Below are 26,925 nucleotides of genomic sequence, written 5' to 3' on the forward strand. Positions count from 1 at the left end.
GGATAGGTTTTCTCTTTCCCAGTCATATAACTGCCTGATTAAAGCCTGAAAGCATAACACAGCTGAAGCAAGCATTTCATATTATATAGCACAAAACACTTTCTTTGAAACACAAGTAGGATTGCTTCAGTCCAGAAACACAGAGTTCCTCTGAAGAAAAACCAAAAAAATCAGTTACATCTTTCATAAAAATTTAAGGAAAAATACACCACAAAAAAAAAAAAACATATATATCTTTTTATTCCAAGGCACTGTACACAGGACAGATTGCAGTGACTGTTTGTCATGTCAAAAATGAACAAACTGAACCTGAGATTACAAAATGAAGACCAGGAGTCTAATGAGAAAAAAAAATCTAACGCTGAAAGAGTAGATGTAATGAATTTTGGGATTGTCCAAACTTATGCATAATCACTAGCATGTAACAGCACTGCTGCTACATGTGGCACTGAAGTATTTTGAATTAACCTGAATCAATTCCAAACAATTTAAGCTGATCTCTACAGATTTCTCCTAATTCATAAAACCTTTATGTAGTCAATCAAGTGTTGTATCATAACAAAGATCCTAAAAGAAAGACAGCGCCTTGAAAGCACATGGTTGAAGAATTTGTTAAAAAAAAAAAAATAGGATTAAATACGGTGAAAGATATTTCCCAGCCTTGGCATCCAGCAGGGAGCCTCACTGGTGCCTGGATAAGGAGAGGAAAGCCTTGTACACAGGCCTTGATATCTCCTTAGTAAAGTTGTATTTCAGTGAAGGACATTGATAGAGATTCTCAAAAAAAAACTTTGCTCTGAAAGAAGGGGGGTAGTAGACGGAAAATGCAGCACAGCATTTCAGAACAAGAAGTCCTCTCCCAGATTTACATTTTCCAAACCATTGACGTATGTGAAAGAAAACAGACGATAAATTTTCATTCTCAGCGCACATTTCAAGTCATCACTTCAATTATTCCTATCAGTCCGGTTGTCTGCTGCACTCCCATTTTTTTTTTTTACCTCCCCCAACATATGAATGATACTTCTCAAGTTTTCAGAAGTTCTACAAAACAGTGCTTTTTGTGCACCCAATCTGCAGGTGCAGCAAAGACCTTGGCAAGGGGCAAATGGATTATCACTTACGAAAACAGTTACATCGTATTGTTCATATTTCTTCAAGGTCTTGAGCAAGGCATAAATTCTCATGAAAACGAAGCTATTGCAGTCCCAGCATCAGACAGCTAAACAGGTACGTCTTTCTTTTGTTTCAGGGTTAATTTTTCAGTATTTTGCAATATATAACTCTTTTTTTCTCCTTTCATATATTCAGTGGGTAATTCTAACACATATTTTTGCAGCCTTTAAATCCAAGTCCTAAATACTGCGCAGCAGTTCCAACTTCATTAAAAGAAGACAGTGTGCTTTTACTGATTTATGATTCCGCTTCTGATCCCTGCTACGAAAATGACTACATTTCTTCTTTCCGGGAGCTTCATTTTCTTGTATGTATTTCAGAAAAGGAAATTCAGTATTTCAGAAAACTGAATTTTTAACATACTAAATACTGTGAAGTCCCTGTTGATCCCCAGGGATTAAAGTTATTTGTTTCGTGCTTTAACCTCGGTTCTAGCCTTGACTATCTTTTAACAACTCTGTAGCACTGAGTCAAAAAACAAACAAACAAAAAGAAATGCGCTTCAAAAATACATTTGGTTTCAATTCTTATTAATCTCTGCATTTTTTATTACAGGTTTATTCTTTATACCCTCGCCACATCTTGATTTGGCTCGTTGTTCCTTTTTCCTATGCATATACTTCTTTGAGAGTTTGATCTAAAGAGGCATAGTGCATGGGAAAATGGGGCGACTGAGGTACTTCGCCATTCGTTCCAAACAGCGCTGTTGAGATGACTGTTGAAATGGAGGAAATGGACATACGAAGAAATGAAAGGTTAGTTTATGTAACACTCACTTCACCATCAAAAAATGAACACAAGGTAGTGGTATTATTTAACCTCATTTGTAATTCATTGTCATTTAATTCTGTGAGAGAATAGTACTTTAAGTATCTACCCAACTATTTAACATACTGCTCGGTGAACTGTTTATCTGTAGTAAATGCATTGCTAATATTTCTGAATTTGTTATTCCCATAAGCCTTCAGAAGTAAGGGGAACAGAGTCACAGACGGCAAAAGTGCAACACCAAACCTCTCTTGGACTCAGTCTTCACGGACTGCACTGCAAGTCGGGGCATGGAGCCTTGGTCGTGTAGGTTCTGTCATGTGTATGTTATCCAGGTTGGGTGTCTACAACGTACTGGTTATTCTTAGGACCCAATCCTACAAGATTCTAAGTACCTCATATTATGCCAGCTTGTAAACTCTTACTAGTTAAAACAGACACTTGGTAAATAGTAAGTCAAGTACTAAGCATACTAATTTTTTTTCTTTTTTTTATTCACAGGTATCTTTGAAGAGGAACTGGAGATTTTTATTTTCCTGTTAATGTTTTATTATATTTCTGTTCAGTTTATTTTGTTTAGTCTAAAAAGAGATATATCATATCAGTTCTGTAAAAAATATTATGAAACCATGTAATTGAATATACTGTGTGTCAAATAAAAAGCTAAAGTTTCATACACTGTTCAGAAGTTTGTGTTACCCTATACCACAAATCCTAAAAAAGTTTGCAAAACTCCATGCATGGAGAAGGTAATACTATGTACACTACCAGCCATTTTGCTTGCTTATTATTGTGCCATATTATTCTAGATGAAATAAATATCTTAAGATGTTATAATATTCTTTATAAAGAATGGAAGGCTTTTTTTCACATAAATAAACACTAAATCTGCTAATCAGAATCAAGTGAAACCTGCAGAATTACTACAAATAAAGGTGGAAAAAAGGCACATAAAACAAGATAAAATGTAAATAAACTGGGGGGAAGCACCATGTAACTTAAATCTAACCATAAAATAAAACATTAAATTGCATTACAGAGGATACATTTTACCTTGAATACATTTCACATAATATATAAATTCAACCTATAAACCTTCCAGGAACAGAAGCTGGGGGAGAAGGGGAGGGAAAGGGGGGGAAGTTTGGACACACTACCTCCATCTACTGATATGAATATAAAATATCTGATACTAAAATAAAAAACAAGGTATTAGTCAATACCATGGTGAACACTGATACTGAATCAGCTCCATGAAGAGGGAAGCACTGAGTTGCAATGACTAATAGTCTTTTGATATTTATTATTCTAGATCATTTCAAATTTACCTCCACTAAAAGAAGAAAACTAATACAATTCACTCATTTATGGTTTAAAAGTAATTTTACGTTCAATTTTTCTCTACAGAGCTGGGGCAGTTTTCTATCAGCAGAAACATGATCAGAATAATACAATTCTATTAATATATATATATATAATAATATATATATATATTAAAAATCCCTCAAAATAACCTTTGGTTGCATTATAATAAACACCAACATTTTCCATTGCAATGATTGGAACGTAATTATGCCAGGCTTCACTCTAATATGCTGTACAAATGTTCCTCTCTATTCTGTAATGTGTAATATTTTTTTTTTTTCCCATTTATCTCATCTGAAACAAGATTTGTTTCAGTATTGTAGGTTGCATTGATTTTTAACTCGATGTTTTGCAGATATATTATGGACAAATATATAGTATCAGCTTGTACTTCGATGTGATACTTGAAACTTTTTTAAAATACTGTAAGTCCCAATTCTGAAACAAGATGTAAAAGCAAATAACAGCAGAGAAGAGTTTAAAATTAGAAATTATAAATTTACAGAAATAAATTACCAAAATTATCAGTTCAATTAACAGTGCAAATGTAGGCACATCCCCAATATCAAGAGAAATCACTCAGTAGGGACAAACAAATCATAAAATCATAGAATGGCCTGGATTGAAAAGGTCCACAATGATCATCGAGTTTCAACACCCCTGCTATGTGCAGGGTTGTCAACCACTGGACCAGGCTGCCCAGAGCCACATCCAGCCTGGCCTTGAATGCATTCAGAGATGGGGCATCCACAACCTCCTTGGGCAAGATGTTCCTTGCAGGACTACATGCTATTCATCATTTCTACACATGAAAATCACTTCAGACACTCAATTTTGAACTGCCAATAAATATGTGACGTAGCTAATGACACCAAATATACAGCACATATACAAAAGGCTAAATCATAATAAAGCATAATACTGCAGTTACAGTTATTCTATGTAGCATGATACCTGTAGGAATACTTGATTATTATTTTTTTAAGCAAATATTTAGCTCTTTTGTGTATTTTCCAGATTATAACTAACCTTTTATTTATTTGTCCCTTTTCCCTTTCTGTATTTTGCATATATAGGAATGGGAGACACTGATTAACACTTTGGGCTTTATTTATACCTGAAGCATTTTAATATATATAAGAAACAACCTAACAAAAGCCCACTCAGAAGTCAGCCTACATTAAACTCATAAAGTTTTTCATTTTCACTGCTTGCAACAGTTTTACAAGACTGGAAATAATGTCTATTTCAAAAATCAAACCCTCGTATTTGGTAACAATGAGTATTACATGAGCACTTCTGAAGTTCCCATGACTCCCTATTCCTGCCTGGGAATAGGGGTAAATGGGAAATGGGGTAACCATTTTATCTGTGCTTTCACCTAGATCAGAGTACTAGTGAGGCCAAAAAAGTAGAACAAAGAATTCTGCAGTACTTTTTTTTCAGCCAAGTCAAGTACCTGATCCAATGTATCTTCCAGATAAAGTGATGCATTACCACAATGGAGGAAGAGAAGCTGCTTATTTTGAAGGGGCACAATTTATGAAAAGGAATATCTTTGAAATTGCAATTTGAGAAGAAAAAAAAAAGAATGTTTACATTTCCTCTATACTCACACACAAATGCCCACGTCAGATTTGCCTGAGCAAAAAGTGCCAAACTTAGCTAGAAGGAAATATCAGTTCATCTCAGCTGCTTTCAAAACTATGCTGACATAAATAAGTATAATTTTTCTGCAGAGATAAGTGTAGAGGCAGGTAATGATACAGGTAGTGAGAATGACTGTCAGCACAGGCATAAGAGAGAGTGGGAAAGCAAAGTGTTTCTGAAAGCTGCATTTTGCAACTAAAAACATTTTTACTCACAACATACTACTTTGAACATCAAGGTTGATTTTAAGCTAAAGCTCAGACCTCAAATTCATGTTCCAGCATTCACATAACACATTTTTCTTTTTTTCCCCCTGAAAATATAAAAACCATCAATCTCAGTACAATTACTCAGTGAGTAAACAAGAATGAAAGGATCCATATGAAGAACTGATGAGATCAATATTCCTGAAAAGTCCTGTACCCCTTCCTCCTCTTTCCACTTTCTCCTCTTTCTCACCATGCATCAGTTTTCTGACCCCCAGCGAACTCTTAAATAAATCCATAAAGTCAAAAGTTAAGTTAGAAAAATTTTTTTTTTTTCCCTCTGTTAACTTTGTATTTACACTGAAAAACTGCAGTGAAGGGAGAATCTTTACACATACGTACATAGGGAAAAAAGCCTACCACAACATCCTACTTATCATATCTCAATTTGGGACTGATCTATTTTTTACTGCATGGTGTAACAATTTAATTGATGAACTATAATTCTTCCCATCCTTAATACCTGGACTCAACATTCATAAAGAAGTGTTATGGTGTATATCTGTTCTTTGCCTCTTGGAAAATTTATCTCACTTTCTAAAGTCCCAAATGTACTCCCCTCAAAAATCTAAGTCATAACAATTAGACTTCACACTAGTTTTCCATAGACAACACGATGAGAACTCGGTATTTTTCTCTCTGTCACATCACCTCAGCTCCAGCTGAGAGGTGCACGGGCCGGGCAGCACTTTTCGCACTTCAGCCCGTTGAACAGAGCGTCTCTGCCGCGTTCTCAGCGCTCCCCCTGCTGACAGATCCCAGGTAGGTACGGCAAGGAGGAAGAAGTTATAATAAGATGAGAAGTGAGGGATAGAGCGCGACAAACCAGGAGAGATTGGGTTTATGAAAGCAGAAATGTAGAAAATAAAGGATTGGGCTTTTGTGAAGCACATGAGGAGACAGAGGAGGGAACGCCCTTGACCATCGTGTTGTTTCTGCCCTCTTCTGTTTATGAAGTTGCTGTTTCTGTAATACAGCCCCCTCCAGAACTCAGAATAACAAAATTATTTCCATTACCAAATGTTGTGAGCTTTGATACACGCCCACGTTGGTTTTTTGTTGTTTGTCTTGTTCTTAATAAATCTTTAAAATGTTTGAGCAAACTAAGAGCTAACAAGTTTAAAACAAAAACAAAACAAAACACAGAACTGTTTGTACGAACTTAATTCCATCTCATATGACACGTGTATTACAATGCAGCCTGAACTCAGTACTCCTAGTCCTATACATTTTTTTTTCTCCTTCAGTGTCCTTCATTCTACAGGATCAAAGCTTTGTCAGCCATAGGTTTAGAAAGATGTTCAGCAAGTGAAGGGAAAGCAGAAAGGAAAATCTCAAAACAGAGAAATAGTAATTACATATCAAACAACTTCTGATAACTTATTTCTTCTGTCGAGCTCAAACTTCCTGTGTGAGGAGGTCATTTTTTTTTTTTAAATAAGAAAAATGCAAGAATATTTGTTTAATTTTTGGTCTCATATTATGTCAGGGTAGGGGGCAGGTTTAAATTCAGATTGAGCACTGTTTCAATTTTAATTCCAAATAGTATGTTTCTATTTTTTTTTTTTTTTTTCATTATTACATGATATCTCTTACACAAGAAAAACATCACCCAATGTCAGAAGGAGCTTGAAAGCAAGAACAGACCATCCCTTTACAGGAGCACAATACACTGTTAAAACTAGGCTACTACTTAACTATTGCTGAATTGTAGTATATAAATGTAGTTAATAACACATGGAAGTGCTTGTGTTTAGCCCATTAGCAGATTCTGCTTTAAGTACTGTGAAGTGCTCAGAGTGATGCAATTCAGCACTGTCATAAAAGGTCCTTCACAATGCAAGCATCATTCATTCTGAAGTACAGCAGCAAAGAATAGAAAACATACTATAAAGTCAAATGGCAAAGAGAAAACTATGAAGTGAAAGTAATCCTCAAAAAAAATCATGTCTTAATTACCATTGTGTTACATATGCATCTGCACAGCAGTCCTACAAAATAGAGTCACTCTAGAAATTAAGATATCAAACCATACTGTCTTATAGAATCATAGAATTACCAAGGTTGGAAAAGACCTCTGAGATCATCCAGCCCAACCATCCACCCACCACCAATATTTCCCATTAAACCATGTCCCTCAGTACAACATCTAAACATTTCTCGAACACCTCCAGGGACGGTGACTCCACCACCACCCTGGGCAGCCTGTGCCAATGCCCGACCACACTCTCAGGGAAGAAGTAGCTAAGAATTCCAAACACTGCCTTTAAAACACTACTTCAACAAACATAAGTATAGATCCAAAATATTTTTCTGCAATACACAAAAATAGCATATATACTTTAGTTCTTTTTTTTTCCTTTTTAAGTAACCTATAATAATTTTATTTGCTTTTTTGAACGTACCTAAAAGTGGAGACGATGTTTCAGAGAGCTTCTTTAAACATTTCACAAGCTTTCTAAGTGATGATCCTACAGAGGTTAGTTGATTACCTGATAGCAAAAGCAGTGTTCCCCAGGTAAATACGTTTTTGCCAGCTCTATTTTCTGAGGTGGCAAAATTTTGTGTAAGATGAACAATTCAATACATAGGAGACAGCTGGATTAAAATGGATAGGATTATCTTTGATCACTGGCAATTAGATGCATTTAGCTTGTATGAAAAACTAAATGCCTATAGCTAATTAAAGGGTGAATGTCACTGACATTGAGTTAAATCTACAATTTTAATTACATAGCTTTATAGAATCCTTCCATGTAAACATGAATATAGCTATGTAACAGTTATCAATTTCCAATAGAACTTTTTACTTGAATGTAACTCTGAACATCACCACTTCGACTGTAAACAAAGTACTTCTTATCTTAGTCTCTCCATCTGGACAAAAAGAACAGCTATACTGACCTCCTGAATGTAAAAACTGTTCATCTATCAAAAGCACAAGTACTGTTCACTACTAATAGGAATCAGCCCATTTCTATCTCTTCCTTAGTCCAAGCATTTCTCTGTACAGGCTGTGGAGCTCATCCAGACTTTTGGGTTTAGCCCTCACAGTTGTTAAAAAGGCACCTGATTTTTTCTTTCCCATTTGTTTATTACTAGCTAAACCTAAGCAGACTCTTGACAGACCAGAAGTGCATGTAGGAAAATGCACGTAGGTAAGGGAAACATCTCCCTTCAACAGCAGAGCTGCTAGTTCTACTGAAAACGTGTCATTTAGCTGAGAGCATCCTTCATTCAAGGTAGAAATGAATGAGTGTCCTTGGAATTTTTTCAAATGATTGAATTAATCCTCGGTGCACTTCATTATGTAGATACCTTCACTGCTAGCATACTGACAAAAAAACCCAGCTGCTACACATTAATATTTTCCATAACCAAACCAATGCTGAACAGCTATTGCTTTTCTTCACAACTGAGGCAATAACTAAAACGCATTAATTACTATAAGACAGTGCACTGAAATAACCAAAAGCAAGCCAGAAAATTCAGTCATGAAAGGTTATCAGTATTTCACAGCCTAAGATATGGAGCAGTTACTCCTCCAGTACACCTCTCTAGCCTATAAGAAACAGGTCATTGTGCTTTCTGTCCTCTAGGTAATCATAGAAAGGGCTAACAATCAATGAAAGACCAGATGGGCGTTTCACCACAAGATCTACTGAGTGATAATTGCTAAGTAGGAACACGCAGCAATGACCCTTTAAATTGTAATTGCCCTCGCGTGGTGTTCACTTACAGCCTTGCAATTACTCCATCAGAATCCTTTGAAGGGTGTGAGGGACGCTTTAAACTACGCTCTGCGCCTCAGTTAAATCACTGTCATAACACACAAAGCACGAACAGCATTAGTCTCTTAAAACATGACTCATTCTCATGTTTATAACTTTCATAGCCACGTGTGTGCCTTCGTCTAGTTTTGCTGAAGTCCTTGTTTAGTTTTGCTCTGCAGATGAAGCGAAAACAAAAACAAACAAACAAAAAAGGTATAATATCAATGGCAGTATCAAATGGCAAAAAGATATTATAGATATACGATGGTGTTGAATAAAAAATGGTTTTGGTTTATTTTTTTTATTTTGTTTTAACACTGAGATTATAACATAGGAGAACACTAAACATCTTTTATAGGGCAGTCACATGATATCACAATAAAGCTTTGATGTTACGACCTCACTTCTGTTTACAAGAAATGGGACAGTATTTAAATCTAGGACATCCACCACAGCCACCTCATGTTAGAACATGGTCTTCTGCTAACAATTATACCAAGGCAAAAAATAGCGTTTCCAATATGTTGTACTGTCTAAGAAGCAGCACAGTATGTCTATATTACGCTACTTACAACTATAAATTAAAAATACTTGTATTATTTTAAAAGCAAATGCATTATCCTCAGCAGCAGTTCTCAAAAGTAATTCTGATCCAAGTCTGTGTGATGCTTCCCTAAGAGCAGATGGAAAATTTGAGATTACTTTTCTCCCTACTTCTCAAAAAGATATTTGGTTTTCAGTATACGCTGGACAAGGTGGAAACTTCTAGCTACTTAAGCACAAATTATAAGAAGATTTTCTTAAGTAATTTGGTCTCAAGAAAAAAAAAAAAAAAGAAAAGAGGAAGCATTAGAAGCCTTTAATCCTTTCATGAATCAAATTAATGTAATAAGTACAAAAATTATATATTGATTCCCTGTGCCTTTTGAAACTAAAGCTTTTCTCCCAAAAGCTGTAAGGGCAATTCTTCCAATCTGGTCGGGTAAAATAAATAAATAAGTAACATCAATCACTACAGAAATAAAACAAAGCACACTAAGCTCCACATTAACCATAAAATGCAAATTTTAGAGCTGCCATCATAGCTGAACTCCCCTTTGTTGTTCATCTACTAGCATCAGCACAATAATAATTAACAAGTAGAAACAATAACATAAAGGAATGATGTTTTACTGCCCCTTGTGATTAGATGTTATCTGTAACGCTAAATGCATTGTAATGATTCACTTAAGAAGTTGACTGTCTTTATAATTTTTCCCAACAAAACTCATTTTTTTCAGGACTAACACACAGGTTTCTAAACAGCACTGTAAGTTCTGCTCTCCATACAGTAAACTTTCTGATCAACAGATTCAACCACACATTTTTACAATTAACTGACTTATTACATGCCTATAATTCTACAGTTGTTTATAGAACTAGGAACCAAGCTAACTAAAACTGTAATGGTCCATTTCAGACCAATCATTCTGAATGTACTTATGACTCACTGTCATCGAAGACTTAGCAACAGTCTCCTCCTCCAAATTTCTCTGGGTTTTGATTGTTTTTCTTCATTCAAAGGCACAGATACAAGTTGTAACTTGCATCTTGGTAGTGTTTAAAAGTTAGAGATTGCTGTGGGTGGGGGACCTCTTTAGGAAAAAAAAAAAAAAAAGACAGAAAGAAAGAGAGAGAGAGAGAAGCAAAGCTCCCAACTTGACATTCAAGAGAACTCCTCTCATTAACAAGGAGAACAAAAGATCTGCGGACATATGTATGAAGCACGCTCAAGGCAGCTTCTAAAAACGCCTGGTCGGCTTTCAGCACTCAAAGCAAAAGGGCACGTAATTCCTTCTGCATTTTATGAGAGGAAAAAGAAAACCACGATTGCCTCAGAAAATATAGACAGCCTTAAAGGAAAACAGCCCGAAAGGTGGCATTATTTGACTTTTGCCAGCACTCTGCAAATACTTCGCCGTGACACGGGTTTCTTTGAAGTCTCCGAATTAACATGATGTCTCAAACACGTTCGGCTCTGTGTGAAAGCTAGTTCATTATCTCTGGCTGTATAAACTCAAGCAATGGCGGCTGTTTACTGAAACAACCTGTAAATGTGTTAGCCCGTGTTTGCAGAGGATAAGGACTGTGCCATCCCAAGCCCACTTCAGACCGTAAAAGAGGTTCTTTTCTCACCCTTATCTGAATCATCCTCCAACAGACTGCCTCTGAACAGAGTTTACACTCCTCTTCTTTGATCTACTTTATAAAAACATCAGAACTGTTTACTTTGAAATGCACACATTTCTTAGGGTGTGGGGAAAGGAGATGTTTTAAGACATGAACGGATGTATTTCAAGCCAACTGGTCATTTTCTTAGCCTTTCTCGTCCAACATCCTGAAGCATAATTTCACTGCCCAGTCCTAGTGTTAAATGAATTCATAAGAATTAACTTGTTCTACTCATTATTAGAGGACTTAGAACTTCCCACCTTGATTTCTAACAGATGACCTAACCAACATGCTAACGCCCCTGCAACCTACTTGCGACTCTTCCCGCTGCGAAAACTTCTTTATGATTTGGATACCACACAAACACAGGTCAGCAACTGCACCGTGCACTTCAGAGCACAGAGAAAGCCCTTATCTCAGCCCTCATCCTCAGAGGCAGCAGTGAAATGCTCCAAGTTCAAACAGCACCAGTGCACCCTGAGCTAACAAAGAGCAGCACGTTGCTTGTAGGGGAGATACCAGATCATGGGGAGATACCAGAACTTCATATTTTTCCCTTGTTTCTAAGCCCAAAGAGTATTTATTCATACCTCAGATCGCTTTGCTGATAGAAAGGCAAGAGGATTCCTCCAAGTGGGTTAGAAGAGCTCCAATTCTGGGGTGAGCTCTCACAAAAGAGCCCTCTGTCCATCGTCATCATCCCCTTCCAAATCCTCATCCTTCGTCCCAGGATGAAAAAGACTGAAAATCGCGATGTGGTTGGAGTCGGGGGCATAAGGGCCATCGCAGGCCGCGATGCGGTTATCAGAGCTGTGCGGCCAGGGGGTGACTCAGGGCTGAACTTGGCGCCAGGTCAGGCAGCCTTGAGCCCCGCTAACTGCGGCGCTCAGAGATTAGGCGGATGTAACAATCACCTGAGAGGGAGATTAAAGGCCTCTCAACGGGGTCCTTTGTTCTCGGCCTCATTTGATGCTCGGAGAGCCACGCCGCGGAAAACGCTTTAAATGTTTGCCCCCAGTACCGGGACGGTTTCAGAGAACGGGGAAAGCCCCACCATCATGGAGAAGGGCCGCTTCTCCGTGGAGTGGTTGGCGCAGAGCAGCCGCGGCGGGGATAACAGCGCAGCTCAGGGGGAGTGCGGGGCGCGCGGCGGGACCGCTGCTGCCGGCCGTCGGGAGAACAACAGCGGCACGTGCGGCTCTGCCCGCCTCACCGCCCCTCCGACGCCGCTCTCCCTTCCCGCAGCACACGCGGCCCCGCGACGGCGCGGCCCCGAGCACGAGGTGGAGGCGGGAGGCGGCGCGCGGTCCCGCACCAAATTTTCGGCGGCGCAGCTGCAGGAGCTCGAGCGGAGCTTCCGCGAGCAGCGCTACATCGGCGCCAGCGAGAAGAGGCGGCTGGCTGCGGCTCTGGACCTCTCGCAGAGCCAGGTGAGCGGGCGTGGGGACGGAGGGAGGGGAGGAGAGGGGAGGGGCGGGTCCGCGGCCGGCTCCGCCACATAGAACTGCGGGCAGTCGGCATCCTCACTTCGGTTGGCGCGGTTGTATAGGTTTGTACTGATTCATAAATATCAGATTTCTGGCCGTCTTTCTCTTAAAACGATGCATACACGCGGTGGCGTTGCGGGATCCCACTGAGAACAGAATCAGCCCTGCCGCACCTGAGCCGCAGGTGGGTCAAATCGCCACACCGTCAGAGCAGCGTTTATCAGCCCCACGTCTTGCAGCTGCTACCCCGCAAGTCTGACAGCAGGGCGGCTAGGCAGGGTGCATCACTGAGTGGAACGGAGAGGAGTGGGGTTGTTCTTGACTTTTCCTTTCTTATCCCCAGATAAAAACCTGGTTTCAGAATCGCCGCATGAAATTTAAACGCGAGACGCAGGATGCCAGGGTGGAAGCCCTTGTCTCAGGCCTGTTCCTGCCCTATCGCTGTTATCCGGATACAGTGACACCCAGCTGCCTTCATGGGGTGGATATCAGTGTTTCTTCTACCCCCAGTGCTCCTCTCCACCCAGCAGGACCCAGCCCATCCCTGCTGATGGCCACTGTTCCAGCTCAGCTCCCACAGGCAGCTTTGCCAGGCACAGCTTTGCTGCTTCCCCAAAGCCCAGCACTGCCTGCATACTCTGCTGTGATCCCAGCTGTGACTTTAACCAACGACCACAAAGGACTGAGATTCCAGCCCTACCTACCTTCTTATTAACAATGACAAAGATTATCTGTAATCTGCCAAATATCTAAAGAGTAATTATTTATTTAGTTATATTAAATATATGGGTGACTTATTTTTTTCATCTTTTTTCCCCTAATGTTAAAAAGAAAAAAAAACAACCTCCAGGTACAGCACTGAGAGTGGAAGACTCGAAACTTATACAGCCTTCAGTTCATTGTACTGAAACACTTTACCCAAAGTTTGTTTTCAGAAAGCAGCCTATAATTGCGTGGAGCTCTTCTCTGAGAAAAGGGAGCACTTATTACATTTTCATGTATACAGTAGCTACATGAAATATATGGAGAACATAGTACATGACTAGGGACTTTTAAGGAAAGGCTCATCAATGACAGCAAGCAAGTTAAAATGAAAATGACACAATAGGTGTCAACCCTGTGGCCAAACACGAATTACCTCATATTGTATTTCATCTGTCTATTTTGCACAGTCCCTAAAGTCACCTCCTCTTTACTTAGCTGCATTTTAAAAGAGGAAGCTAAGGGATTAATTGTCAATCATATTTTTTATGCCAGTGCAAAATGTGATTGTAATTTAAATCTACTGTTGTAAAAACTCCAGTTGTTTCTAAGTTTTGTTCTAATACACCACTCAAAACATGAAATAGTTGTTCTATCTACAGCTTCAGCTGAACTTGGCAGATTCAATAACTTCAAGCTGCAGTTCAGCATTAGGCTTGCATCAGGTACACTCTGGACTGCTCCTTAAAATCCTCAAAGCAAGCTTTATAGAGAATGGCAGATTCAAGCCTGCAGGGAGGGAGTAGTGAGAAGCACACCCTGCATCATTGTAGAGCTACACCAGCAAGTGTGATTACATCTCTCTTGCCCCTGACCATCCTAACCTGATTGCTAGCTGAAAGCTAAATAACTTTGCATTGTCCGATGAAAATAACAATAGAATATCTCTTTTTGAGGTAGAGGTTATGAATAAAAAGAAGTTAATAAACACGGCCTACAACCCCATTGTACAATGCTGCTGTTCTTCACTACCCCCACCACTTGTGTTTTGGGGTTGAGGAGAGCAAAGCTGAATGTACAGTTCATGGCAGAGAACGAGGGACGGAGAGGAATAGGAGATAAACTTCCACCCACAGTCCTACCTTCTGTTCAGATTGTTTCCTCTGGTGTAATAACCCAAACCTGAATCACCAACCATGCTGTCAAAAAACACCCATACCTTACAGGGTGGAAGGGGAACTACCCATCTTTGTCACTCAGAGGAGATCCCTCTCCCAACACACGCACACACCTCTTTGCTCCCAGCCCCACCAGAACAGCTCTGAGATGAGGCCCGGGAGCTGAAGGGACAGAAGGTGCATTAATCTGCCACTGTGCACACAGGTTGTACAACCCAGAGAAAACACAGCATGGCAACTTAGGACCGTTACCCTGTAAATTCCAGACCTTCCCCCTGCTGACCAGCAAGTTCACTGCCAGCCTTGCACCTCTTAGTGTTAAGACCGCATCAGGTTTAGATATCATTTCAAAAGTGAGGAGCCCCCAGGCTGTTGCATCAGCCCCCGACTACATTGCAGCAATCAATCTAGTTTTTAAATGCACTTAGAAGAACTGAATAAACTTAATTAAATTCTAAAAGAAAAGTGCTAATTAATCCCTTCCCGGAGAGGAGTGAAAAACCATGATCCTAAGAACGACCACTTTTTCTTAATGGGAAAGGGAAAAGAAGTTTCAGGATCGTTAGAGCAAAAAACCTAAAGCTGCTCCATTCAAATGTTGCTTCTCCTAAAAGCATCAATTTACCTAAAGAGTGTTTCAAAATATGCAATTACCGTGAGCATTCAGCGGGGAATCAAAGGCCAAATTTGCAGATTAAAATCTCATTTAGATAATACGACTATTAACAGAACTCTAATTATGCTCTTAAATCTTTTTCAAGATACTGGTTTTGGTAATTGTAAAACTTTAGAACTCTATACTGAACATTTGAACTATTTAATCACTGTTAAAAAAAAATGCATCAGCTTAATGAACATCTGTGATTAACATGGTTGGAGCTCTCAGGTGGAAAATGGACTGGAAGTGCAAAGCAATACATCAATTAATATTCAGAAGAAAAACTCACCTTCATCTTCCTCCTTTGCTGTGCCTCAAACACGGTACGATACAGCTGGCAAGGCTCAGGCTCTCAAACATAACGAAATACAGAATCCCTCTCAGCGTGACCGCAGGAAAGCCAGGTAATATGCATGCAATATTTTAATTCTTCCCCATTATTCAAAGAGCAGTTCACAAGTGAAACCTTTACACACTATGCACAGGTAACACCTATCAATTTATATACATATGAAAACTGGAGATGTGCAATTTCCAGTCCAAGCTAAACTTAATTTTGTCCTACACTGTGAGAAATCTTGCAAATGCAAGTTTCTGCTTTGGCTTTTCTTCCTTCAGTTCCCTTTCAGCAGCTGCAAGCACAAAATGAAAGCTGTAGGCAGAAAGTGTAAGTGCATCGTAGCTATAGCATAATTTTGCCTTTCAGCTGTGCTTAAGGTATCTTCAGCACAAGTAGAATTCAAAGGAAGATAGAAGTATTTGGTGAAAAAAAAATAAAGCTTTTCAAAAAGGTGAGACAAAGAAAACTGAGAGGCACCGCATCCAATAAATTTTAATGCTAATTGGTACAAATATTAAGTTATTACTCTTTACAATTAACTTAAAAAATAAACATATAAGATTACAAACCAGAAAAAAAATCCATCTGAGTGGAAAATAATACATTATACCACTCTACTAATACATTATACTCATCAATTTTTTCTCTCTGTCTGCCATGTTTTGTTTTCACTATCAGGCGTACACAGGATGGCATTTATTGTCCATTTTATTCTGCATTACTGGATGGAAAGAAGGATGAGGAGGAAGCAAGTGTTGATGGTAGTACGGCAGCTCGTTTGCCATGAAGCAGTAGGTGCTTTGCAAAGCATCGTATCTGGGGAAGGAGAAGCTGAGCTGCACTGCAGACAACGGGGGAAGAGGCAGGAGTCTCTGATGCTGTGGAGCAAAGGGACAGTGGAAAGACAACGGAAAGCCTTCATTGGGAAGGAGGGCTGGAGGGGTGGTTCCCGGGGGGAAGCTGTAGAGCGGAGCAGGAGACACGAGGTGCTGCTGGTCCTGGATTTCCCTCTTCAGTTTCATCCTCCTGTTCTGAAACCATGTCTTGATCTAAGAAACAGGAGGGAGAGTCGGCGGGGAAGAAACAGTTCAGTACTTTGCTTACAAGTGCAAAGTGCAAACAACGGCAGTACACCGGACCTTTCCATTCTCACTTTGCTTCAATTGCCTGATGCCCGAGCTAATCAACCACGGAGGATCAGAGTGCGGACGGGTTATGGATGAATCACTTTAGGGCGTTAAGAACGTCTATAAGCTTTGCAAGATACACACAACTTGATTTATTTAGAGGCCTGGCTAGCTAACTTGTTAGGTATTAAACAGCGGAACCCAGCCGAAGACCGCTGGATCGCAGCGCAGTCATGCGAGACAGTCGGCACCCACCTGGACCTCCGAGAGCTGCAGGGCGGCCGCCAGCTTCCTCCGCTCCGAGGCTCCCAGGTACTTCTGGCGCTGGAAGGTCTTCTCCAGCCGGCACACCTGCTCCGAGCTGAAGGCGGTCCGCGCCCGTCGCTGCCGCCCGCGGCTCCCGCACGGCGCCTCCGTTTCCGAGCGCTCCCCAGCGGCACTCTCGCTCTCGTAGCCCGAGGACTCGTCGGCACTCAGCCATCCGCCGTCAGGGGCTGCCGAAGGGATGGAAGAGGCGGCGGTGAGGCCTTTTCCCCCAGCCGGGGTCCGCCTCCAGCGCTTCCGTTGCACCGACACGAGTTGAGTTCCCGACCACACCCGCCCTTCTCCTCCTCCCCCCCCCTTCTCACCCACCTGGCTCCGAAGGGCACTGCTCGCTGGACTCCTGGGGACAGGTCCCTCTCTGCCGGTCCGAGGGGGGCTCGCAGGCCGAGGGCTGTTCCGGCCGCGGACTCCCCCGTCGGGGCTCGGCCCTGGCCAGTAGGGGGTTGCGGCCGCGGCCGTGCGGGGTGGAGGCGCGGGGAGGGGGAACGCAGTAGATGTGGGGCCGCACCCCATGGGATTTGTGCTCTGCCAGGGGAAAGTCGGTCTGGCTCATGGCGGTGAGGAGGCCGGGGCTGCCGGCTTCGATCAGCTCTTATACAGCCCGCTCCAGTCCCGAGTGGGCTAGTTTGCAAGTGTGAAGCCACATCAAAGTGGGAATCGAGCAGAGATAACAGCTGCCAGCGAGGAAGAAAGTTCACACGTCTGGCAAATGTCTACAAGGCCCTGGCTCCAGCGTGTCTGCGGGGCCGGGGAAACCCCCTTGAAGTGCAAACCTGCCCCTATCCCCCGGAGGGCAGGGCACGGGCAGGCCCAGCCCCGCGAAGGAGCGTTTAAAGATACCGATATTGCCGCTACCAGCGGGGTTTTTAGCCTCTCCCTCTCCGACCGCGGTACCCTGCACCGAGTGCGCCCGGCCCGACGGAAGGCTGCGGGGTGAGAGATTCCCGGCTGCCAGCTCCTCCGCCTGGCACGTCACCGACAGAGCGGACCCTGGGAAAAGCATTTGGGGGGCCGCTGACCACAAACAACCTCACCACCGGGTTGAGCTCTTACCCGGGCTGGGGCTCGGCGGTGCCGCGAGCCCTCTCAGCTTGAACTTGGCGCCACCTGTCTAGCCAGAAAGCATCCCCGACCTCCCAAAGACCCGAGCGATCAAAGCACGAAGTGAACAGCGCTCGCACCTCATCGGCCCCGAACTGTCCCCAGCCCACACGGCGCTTCCCGAGGAGGGCGATGCCTCTGTAACGCGAGGAGGGCACCGCGAAGACGTCCCCCCACGTCCCATCCTAGCAAAGCTGGGGCCCGGGCTGGAATGGGGAAGGGGCCTGTGACTTTCCACAAAAAGAGCAACGTGCAGAGCCCAGATGTATGGGTTAATACGAGTTTTCTCTCCGTAAATAATAATAATCAGTATATATGTCATGTTCCTCAACCAAACCAACTCCCCCCGGAACACCCCGTGTTGGAGAGAAAACCATATTCATGCTGCCCATTTTCATTCTTCCAAGCATTCCCGTAGCTCTGTGGACACTAGAATGAGTGCATCGCGTTACTGACCCCTCCAGTCCCACTGCCTCACCCTAACCCCGACCGCAGGGGAGCGATACAACACAGGAACAGGAGCAATGCAAACACCTTGCACAGCGCATACATCCTCGGAGCTGCACGGCCCCTGGAGCTTCTCTTTCAACACCATCCCCTAAGGCAGGGCTGAGAGAGGCTGTTCTTGCACAGATAGTGATGTTGCATTGTCCCTTATGGGGTGCTGGGCACAGATGTTAATGGAAGTTCAGTTACCACTGAATCCAGACTGTCATTTTGGCTGACTTGTTTAAGTCTATGCCAGTGCACAAGCAGCTGGGCACTGAGCTGGAGACTAGGCTCCCTCTCTGTCTTGGAAACACACTCATAAGGGGCATCAAACTAGCAGCTTCTTAAACCTCATGGGTCCAAAGTCCCTCAAAAAAGCTCAGAATTTGCACATTAATTTTAACCACTTCCAGATTTAATAGCTATTCCTGTACAGCTGTGCACTGTCCCTCTTTTTAAAGGAAAAATGCACCATTGTTCTCATTATTTCTACATTATTTTAGAGCAGCCATTTATGAATAAATCCATGCCCGAACAAATCCCATCCAAGGAGCTCAGGCTTCATCCCACAGGTCATGCATAGATTTTCATTGCAAGTAACTGCAGGGTCCAACTGCCTCACCAAGACCAAATGCTGTAGCACCCAGAAACTGCTGGTGTTCAGCAGATACCAACAGGTATCTCCAGTGGTTCTCCAGCAGGACAAAACTTGTATCAAACCCAAGAGCCCCCATACCTAGAATTACCCCCCCATGGGCACAAAGCAGTGTGCAGGTATTGGGGAGAGACTCTTCATCCCCACCGCCAGAACTAAGCCATACACGAGACTTGGATCAGTGCCACACCTGAACAGATCTTATGGCACCTTATGTCATTTGGGGGTGTGGGGAAGGGAAGCAGTTGACTTGTTTTCTAAAAGTTTGTGAAATCTGAGACCTTTTCTTTTATTATTTAATTAGAATTGTCTATTAAATTAGATGTTTAACTCCCTAGGATTCTCTGCCCCCACCCCGGGGGAGGTGATAGCCACATCTGTGGACCACAAAACCTCGGAACAGATGGGAAATGGGTAGGAAGTGTCATGGGACTGTTGCAGCTCCCACCAGGAAGAGGTGCCGACTTGAGAAACATAGGAACTTTGATGATTCTGGGAGGGTAGAGTGAAATCCCCTCCTCACCTCCTACAGAAATATGGCACTTAGAGGGGACTTTGTTTCTTTCCTGATCCGTTTTGTTTTGTTTGTATCACCTTAGATTTTGACAGATTTAGATTTTCACTGGAGTTCTTTCTGCTATCAAAAAAAAAAAAAAAAAAAACAGTTGCTGGCACTTCCCCTGTACCAGGTTCTAGAGACTCACACTACACTAGATTCATAGAATCATTTGAATTGGAAGGGACCCTTAAAAACCACCAGGTCTAACTGCCCTGCAATGAGGAGGGACATCTACAGCTCTATCAGCTGCTCAGAGCCCCCACCCAGCCTGACCTTGCGTGCCTCCATGGATGGGGCACCCACCACCTCTCTAGGCAACCTGTGCTGGTGTCTCACCATTCTTACTGTAGAAAGTTTCTTATATCCAATATAAATCTCCCCTTTTTTAGTTTGATACTATTTCCCTTTATTCCATCACAGCTGATCTCGCTAGAGTTTGTCCCCTTCTTCCTTATAGTTCCCCTTTAGATACTGAAAGGCCTCTCTCTCGTCTACCTGGAGCTGCTACTAGACGCTGAAGCACTTGTATTCTCCAAGAACAGCGCTGCTGCACCAAGTTATTAACATATTTTCTCTACCCCCTACTTTTACGCAACAGCATAAGAAACTATGGCCAGAAATCAGAAAAAAAAAAAAAAAAAAAAAAAAAAAAAAAAAAGTAGACCATCTCAAGCAAAATAATTTCTAGCTTAAATGGCCAAGTCCGTAGGTGAACGCACAAGGCAGCGGGAGCCCTTCCAGCCTCTTAAGGGAAGGGACGCGGCCACCAGCGCTCGGCGGGGCTCAGGGCTCGGGGGGCGGTGAGACCGCTGATCACTGTTTGTATCCTTCACTGCTCCCCTTTGGAAATGCTAATTAGGTTATCCAGCGCGCCCTTTGATGTCCTGATAGGTGCTATTAGATAGCCAATTAGGCATCAACGAGATCGATTGTTTCAGAATGGATGCTTTCTGTTTGAAGTAGCCGTGAACACTAACAGGGCCATCACCAGGCGCTCCTTTGCCCACGGGAACAATGAGGGCCAACACACCATAAATAACAAATGCTCTGACTCACCCGGAGCGCTGCGCCCTCTCGGCTCACACGCCGCAGCTATTCTCATTCAGCACTGTGGGACCAAACGCGCGCTTTGCATTAAAAGCGATTTATCACGGAATTCCCATTCAGCTCTTTGCGCAACGGAGGGACAAAGCGCCGAGATGGCCTCAGTGCAAACCGGAGCAGGAGCCCAATTCCCACGCACGCCATCCCGCGCTGCCTGGGGATCGGTGACACCTCCGCAGCTGTTCGCGATTGCCCAGGAAGAGTAACTGAGAGCTGAAATGGGAACTTAAACACCTCACTTCCCGAATTCCAATCCGCTGCCGAGATCAGTTCCCTACCAAACGCCTTTACAGAACAACATTAGGTCAGGGCTTAAAAAATTAGTGAACAGTTATACAAAGTAAGAGGCAAAACCTTTCAACAAAATGAACTGAGACTAAAAGATTTCTCCTCTTTCTCTCCCCCCTCGTTTCGGTTGGATTTATCAAGTTAATTGGCGTCTAATTACGTATCAAAGAAAGAGATAATGGGCCGCAATTAGACATAATGGCCTGGCGGTGCGAGATCCCTCCCGATTAGCACACAGCTCCGAATCACTTCACCTGGTTCGTTAACAGGTGCCGCCGGTGGCTCCACCGTGTCTGGGCGCTGCGGGGGGGCAGCCGGCCCTATTCCCAGCCGTTCCCCTGTTGGTTGCTCTCGCCAAATTGGGACAGGCGTTAACGCACGGGCTGCAGCCGGCTCCCTGCCATTACCGCGGCGCTAATTCAATCAAGTTGCGCACACACTGCAGGGAGAAAGGCTTTGAAGTCAGCGTTCTACCCTCCCATCCCTTTTTCCTCCCCAGGGAGTCCCGTTTTCAGGTTATACAGCCCCTTCCTCGAGAGCCGCCAGCACCAAAATGCTCCTTCCCAACTCAGCCACCCGGCCCTGCCATTTGCGGGGGGCTCGCAGGCTGCGCTTTGTCCTGCCGGCATCATTCCTGTCCGGGTGGTGGCTGTGATGCGATTAAAGACACAAAAGGGGTGTTGAAATGAAGGAGCTCGCTCTGGTGGAGCAGTGCGGGTTCCCTGCTGTGCCCGTGAGTGCCGCCGGCCCCGGGGCGAGCGGCCCGTGCACTGCCCGGGCTGGAGCGCTCTGCCACGTTCCTTTTTTTTTTTTTTTTTTTTTTTTTTTCTGCCTCCAGCCAGAGGCTGCCAGCACAGAGGCCCAGTGTAGTATTTTAAGATCACTGGAATGTTAGTTTCTAGAGAAAGAAGATTTTTGCGGGTAGAATAGGTGTTAACGTATGTTTGTAGGGATCTTCTGATAGCTTTATGCGCTCAGTCAGACGAGCATCACCCCTCGTGTTCATTGAAGCAGTTTTGCTGGGGAATAGGACAATATTTGCAAGCTGGGGCTGCCAAAACGGGGGCAAGACTTTGTGTGTGTTTGTTGAGCACATATGTGGCCAAGGAATCATTACGTTTAGTGATCATTAGCATCTTTCTGACCAGAGCTCAGCTTTTCCCTCGCTGTTAGTTCTGCAGCTCATACACTCAGGTTACCCCTGCTAGCCAGACCAAGCCCAGAAAGCCAAATAGGACCTGCCTGTGTGACTGCAGGACTCAGGTCCATCAACTCCTCAAGCATCCTCTACTCCGAGGCTGCTCCACATCCCTGTTTGTCTCTACAGCCCCAGTAGGATTAAATTGCAGCACCGCATACTGTACTGGCCTCTGGTCTATTCTAAGCCATTGCACAGAGGGGAAAGTTACCCCAAAGAACCATGCTTGGGTGTGGAAGGGTGCAATTAAGCCAGGTTTGCAGGGCCTCAAATCTCATCCCACCTCATCCCACCCCCATCACCCTCTACCCCCAGTCAATCCGGATCCTTAGGAAATGCCTCCCCCCTCTGCGGGTGGAAGCATATTGTTCTCTCTCCCTTGAGACCTTTCACCTCCCTCTCTCCCCCCAGGCCCCATTTGGTTTGGGCCAGGCTGTTCCCCAGCGTTGCAGCAGCCCCAGCCACTCACCCCGAGGGTTGTGTGCCCTAAGACAGCACCAGGAGCTGTTCTGATGGCATTCCGAGGAGTGAGCAAACCGTCTGGGTTCCTCCTGTGCTGAACATGATTAAAAGACCACTTAACCACTCCACATTTGTCCCCTTAAGAATGGAGTTTTGCCTCTTTTTCTTCTTTCCAGATAACTTGTATACTTACTGATCTTGAGTGTATTGCTATCTCTAAAATGTCTCTGCTCAATTGAAGAACATTTTGGAGACATCTCAGTTTCCCAGTGACATTTGAGAGAGCAATAGAATTTCAGATTTCTCTCCCTTTTTTTTCCTTCAAATCAATACAGTCATTTAATAATATTTGAATTTGAAAAATAAACATTCAGTTGGATTTTTTTTTTCTCCTCTCAACAAATTTCCTTAAACTCTAATATCTTCCTTAAAAAGCCTCAGCAAAATCGATAGCAACTAAAAGCACCTTACTGCTTTTCTGAAACCCTTGCATCAGAGCCACATTAACAGTGCATCTGTAAGCAAATAGTAACCTCAAAAGACTAAATAAGTGCAGCATGGATTAAAATATTGAGGAGACTTCCAAATGTGGGAGCTACTCAAATCAAGGATTATGGCCTTTGGAGGCACATACACGTTACTTTGAACCAGGTGGATGTAATCAAATGACAGAGTGATCCCTGTATAAAAATGAAATATTTGTGTTCAAGAATGACTAGCAGAGAACCTTCAGACCATTCAAGATAAGAGCCCACATTACAAGTGCACCAGAAATCTTCTAATAACTCAAGAGATCAACTCTGAAGTGATGGAAATGTTTATTTCTGTTTTCATGTTAGCTCACAATCAGCTTTGGAAGATTTATAACAATTCACATAATCAAAGATCATTTTTCATAGCCCTTTCTCTAGCCTGAAATCAGGCCATTTTAATAAAATCTTCAGACATTATCAAATCAGGAGTATTATTCAAACAAAAAGTGCACAGCACAATGGTAACAAACTTTACTGCCATTTAGAGAAAAATAGCTTTGAAATGTTGCATTTCTTTTGACAATCACCCTCATACCCCATTAGGCACATGCAAGATGCTGAGACACTAGTAAGTTGCAAGGCTGGATCCCAAGATTCAAGATCTTTCCAAGATCTGCTTTATGCAGTAGGCCCTTGTTAATCCACTGAGGCCTCCCATGAAATTGTGGTGAGGTATTTTCATATATTTATATGAAAGCCGCTTTTTATATCCTAAGAATCATATCTACGTGCTATTTCAAGGTCTCCATTACAAATTCTGCTGTCACTGTGGGCCCAGTAGTAAATACTGGTAACTAGTTCCTGATATATCTACATATCTTGCTAAAAGCACAGCCCCCTCCTGAAGTGCCATACGGGAAGCAGCTGAGAGATTGGACAGCCATATAAGGAAATGGGGGAAATTCATGCTTTTTGTATGTAACCTCAGTAAATTGCAAGGTACAACACAAGAAAGATTATTCTTTCTCTACTAGGGCCAGGACAGATCTAGAGAATAAGGACTGTGCTTCATTTAATGGGAAGGAGCTCTTTCAGGGCAGGATAAGTAGTTCTGTGATCCTTGTGACAAATTCAGATGAAAGCTGAAAAAATGTTAAGGTTTGTTAGGTGATTCCATTTATGCTACCATTTACCCCACTATGTTTGAACTTGATGGGCAGCTTGGCCTGAAGTCCATGATCTGGATCGCCGATCAGTATCTTGCTCAGCTCTGCACCAGAACTCCAGCAGGCAGATGCAGGCAGGGGCAGCCCACGTATAGTTATTATTAGTGCAAATTCTCCTTAGTCATGGTCCATACCAGCGGGTCAGACACTCAGCAAGAAAGCCCTGGGATCCCTGTATCCTACAAAGCAGGGTGCTGCCCAGAAGCCCACAGGCTGTGCTCTGCAGGCACTGCTGATGTCCAGGGCAGGTGCTGGCAACGCTGCCAAGGCAAAGCCCCCCGGGGCAGCCTCATGCCCGGGTAGAGGTGGCGGCCGGGCCATGTAGGTGACTGGCAGGGACACCTGAGGTCTGAAAGGGAGCGGTGGAGTGCAGAAAGGCTCCGGCCTCAACTCTTGCAGTTGCCTCTTGAGCTTCATTCGGCGGTTCTGAAACCAGGTCTTGATCTGAGGGAAAAGAGAGCGGGGCAAGAATTAAGATCCCGTTCTAGACTATCAGCCACGTCCCGCCCCATCGTCCAACCCGGCTCCCCGCACCGCGCTCACCTGCACCTCGGAGAGCCGCATCCTGCCCGCCAGCTTGCGGCGCTCGGCGGCGCCCAAGTAGCGATGCCTCTGAAAGGAGCTCTCCAGGGTGCTGATCTGCTCGGCGCTGAAAGCCGTGCGCAGCCGCCGGCCGCCCCTGGGCTCCTCGGGGCACGAGCACTCGCGGCCCCGCTCCTCTGGTGGTTGCCCCGCTGCACCTGGAGATGGAAGAAAAAAAGGTCAGGCAGGGCCGAGGGATGCCTGTCCGCCTCAATCCCTTCCTTGGCTCCAGGGAGAGGCACACAGTTCAGGTAGCCCTCTCATCCCAGAGTGAGCCGGTGGCCGCGGTTACCTGCAGCGGGGGGTGTTGCCGAAGGCTCACTGCTGCTCCTGCCGCCTTTCCCGGCGCCCTTCTCCTTGCTCCGTTCGCTCAGTCCGGGTCTGGAGCCTGAGGCGAGTCGGCGGCCGGCAGGCGAAGGCGATGCTCGGTGCGGGGTGCCCTGGGTGGGACTTTTGGGGGCCTGGCTGCTCTGGGACAGCCACTCCACAGAGAAAGGGGCCTTGGTCATCCTGCTGCGTTTTGGAGCTGCCGAGAAGGAGAGTGTGAGGAAGCACGATTCCTTTATACCTCAAGTCCCGGAGGAAAACGTTGTTTGTATAAATACACATCAAAGAGCCAGATAAGTATCATCTAATTGCCATCAGTCCCCCCCTCAACAAAAGATACCGTTCACACATTGCCACAGCTCGAGGAGGCCCGGCTCCGCCGTGTCTGCCCCTGGAGGTGTTCGCTCCACCGTCAGTGATTTACAGCTCCTGTTGCAACCTATCCCGATGCAAATGGCATTTATGGTGCTGAGCAGCCTCAAATGGCACTGGGGAATGCACCCCGGGGGAGCGCGCAAGGACCCGGGTCTTCGAGAGATGGTTTTTTTTTCATTTCAAGCAGACGAGCCTCTGTCTAAACGTATCTTCTAAGCCTCCTCTTCTCTGGCCTGAGCGCTCTGCTCCCGAGACAGCCCGAGGCAGGCATTGCGCGTTGCTGGGGCTGCAGCATCGCAGCATAGACACCAGAGAGAAGGGGCTGAAGGAAAAAGTTGTGAACCGGAAAGAAGTAAATGCCAAGGCTGCTGGGTTGTACGGGCCGGCTCCTGGCTGCTTATATAAAGCAGTTTTCTGAACTAAAGAATCAGAAAAAGACAATTATTCCTTAGAATTTGCTCTATTTTAGATACAGAATTCGTGCCATATTTTCCTTACCCAATCTTTCCAGCTGTACAGGTCCCACAGAGTTCTCTGCTATCCCACTCTCCACATCTTTCCCCTTATCACTTTATGTGTGCTATTCAGAAGTGTTGCATTCCATTTTGGGTTCTGTGTACATCAACACCTGGCTGTTGCAGTAATGCCTCAGCAGTACATTGACAAAAGGTTTCTGGTGCCTTATGGATGCCCATCCCACCCCTGTCTGACATCAGCTCACCTCCAGAAATTGTGACTGCAGATCTGATCTGCCCATCAGTACTGCAGATTTCCGCCTTACACCCATCCACTGCCACCTGTACACAACATCAATGCTTTGCTGTCTATCTGATTGCTTGCTCTGTTATTCTGCCAGTGCTGCTTGGACTCAGCATTTGCTTCTCTGGTCATAGTTAACGTAATTTATTTCTCAGGCTCTATTTCCTAGGTTGTCAGTGAGGTAGGGAATCAAAGACTGAACCCCTCCTACTTATTCAGTTTGCATCTAAATATGTCAGTATTTTCAAATTTAATAGTATAAATTCATATATTTTTTTACTTAATACAGTAAGTACTTTTAC

The 26,925-nt window shown here is 43.9% G+C and overlaps 3 protein-coding genes and 1 long non-coding RNA gene across 5 annotated transcripts; 2 read left to right on the forward strand and 2 right to left on the reverse strand.

Annotated features, from left to right (window-relative positions):
- The first annotated feature begins 860 nt into the window (after positions 1–860).
- On the forward strand, positions 861–2,618 carry LOC116231500 (uncharacterized). Of its 2 annotated transcripts, XR_016468563.1 has the most exons (4): positions 861–1,080; positions 1,162–1,230; positions 1,340–1,483; positions 1,732–2,618. It is a non-coding gene; the product is annotated as an uncharacterized LOC116231500 (long non-coding RNA). The 2 variants fall into 2 exon arrangements; XR_004167489.2 differs by having other exon boundaries at positions 874–1,230.
- A 9,239-nt stretch (positions 2,619–11,857) lies between these two features.
- On the forward strand, positions 11,858–13,411 carry LOC116231499 (uncharacterized). Its single transcript, XM_031597271.2, has 2 exons — positions 11,858–12,639; positions 13,040–13,411. Exons 1-2 carry the CDS (start codon positions 12,214–12,216, stop codon positions 13,409–13,411), a joined length of 798 nt encoding a protein of 265 aa, XP_031453131.2. The 5' UTR covers positions 11,858–12,213.
- A 2,644-nt stretch (positions 13,412–16,055) lies between these two features.
- LOC116231498 (uncharacterized) lies at positions 16,056–18,987 on the reverse strand. Its single transcript, XM_031597270.2, has 3 exons — positions 17,335–18,987; positions 16,957–17,195; positions 16,056–16,623 (listed from the first exon to the last, which is right to left on the reverse strand). Exons 1-3 carry the CDS (start codon positions 17,576–17,578, stop codon positions 16,249–16,251), a joined length of 858 nt encoding a protein of 285 aa, XP_031453130.2. The 5' UTR covers positions 17,579–18,987; the 3' UTR covers positions 16,056–16,248.
- A 4,738-nt stretch (positions 18,988–23,725) lies between these two features.
- LOC116231795 (homeobox protein VENTX-like) lies at positions 23,726–26,925 on the reverse strand. The gene is made up of 3 exons (XM_031597777.2): positions 25,455–26,925; positions 25,124–25,320; positions 23,726–25,024 (listed from the first exon to the last, which is right to left on the reverse strand). Exons 1-3 carry the CDS (start codon positions 25,669–25,671, stop codon positions 24,722–24,724), a joined length of 717 nt encoding a protein of 238 aa, XP_031453637.2. The 5' UTR covers positions 25,672–26,925; the 3' UTR covers positions 23,726–24,721.

The sequence above is a fragment of the Phasianus colchicus genome, chromosome 8, assembly GCF_987193195.1.
Source record: "Phasianus colchicus chromosome 8, bPhaCol1.hap1.1, whole genome shotgun sequence".
In the NCBI taxonomy this organism is placed as follows: Eukaryota; Metazoa; Chordata; class Aves; order Galliformes; family Phasianidae; genus Phasianus; species Phasianus colchicus.

What these genes read in the sequence shown, in the direction of transcription:
- LOC116231795 (XM_031597777.2), bottom strand. Translation starts at nt 25,671, where the DNA reads ATGACCAAGGCCCCTTTCTCTGTGGAGTGGCTGTCCCAGAGCAGCCAG. An exon ending in GGCAACACCCCCCGCTGCAG is followed by an intron (nt 25,321 to 25,454) that starts GTAACCGCGGCC and finishes TTCCATCTCCAG; the next exon opens with GTGCAGCGGGGCAACCACCA. An exon ending in TGCGGCTCTCCGAGGTGCAG is followed by an intron (nt 25,025 to 25,123) that starts GTGAGCGCGGTG and finishes CTTTTCCCTCAG; the next exon opens with ATCAAGACCTGGTTTCAGAA.
- LOC116231499 (XM_031597271.2), top strand. Translation starts at nt 12,214, where the DNA reads ATGTTTGCCCCCAGTACCGGGACGGTTTCAGAGAACGGGGAAAGCCCC. An exon ending in TGGACCTCTCGCAGAGCCAG is followed by an intron (nt 12,640 to 13,039) that starts GTGAGCGGGCGT and finishes TCTTATCCCCAG; the next exon opens with ATAAAAACCTGGTTTCAGAA.
- LOC116231498 (XM_031597270.2), bottom strand. Translation starts at nt 17,578, where the DNA reads ATGAGCCAGACCGACTTTCCCCTGGCAGAGCACAAATCCCATGGGGTG. An exon ending in GCAGTGCCCTTCGGAGCCAG is followed by an intron (nt 17,196 to 17,334) that starts GTGGGTGAGAAG and finishes TCCCTTCGGCAG; the next exon opens with CCCCTGACGGCGGATGGCTG. An exon ending in TGCAGCTCTCGGAGGTCCAG is followed by an intron (nt 16,624 to 16,956) that starts GTGGGTGCCGAC and finishes CCTGTTTCTTAG; the next exon opens with ATCAAGACATGGTTTCAGAA.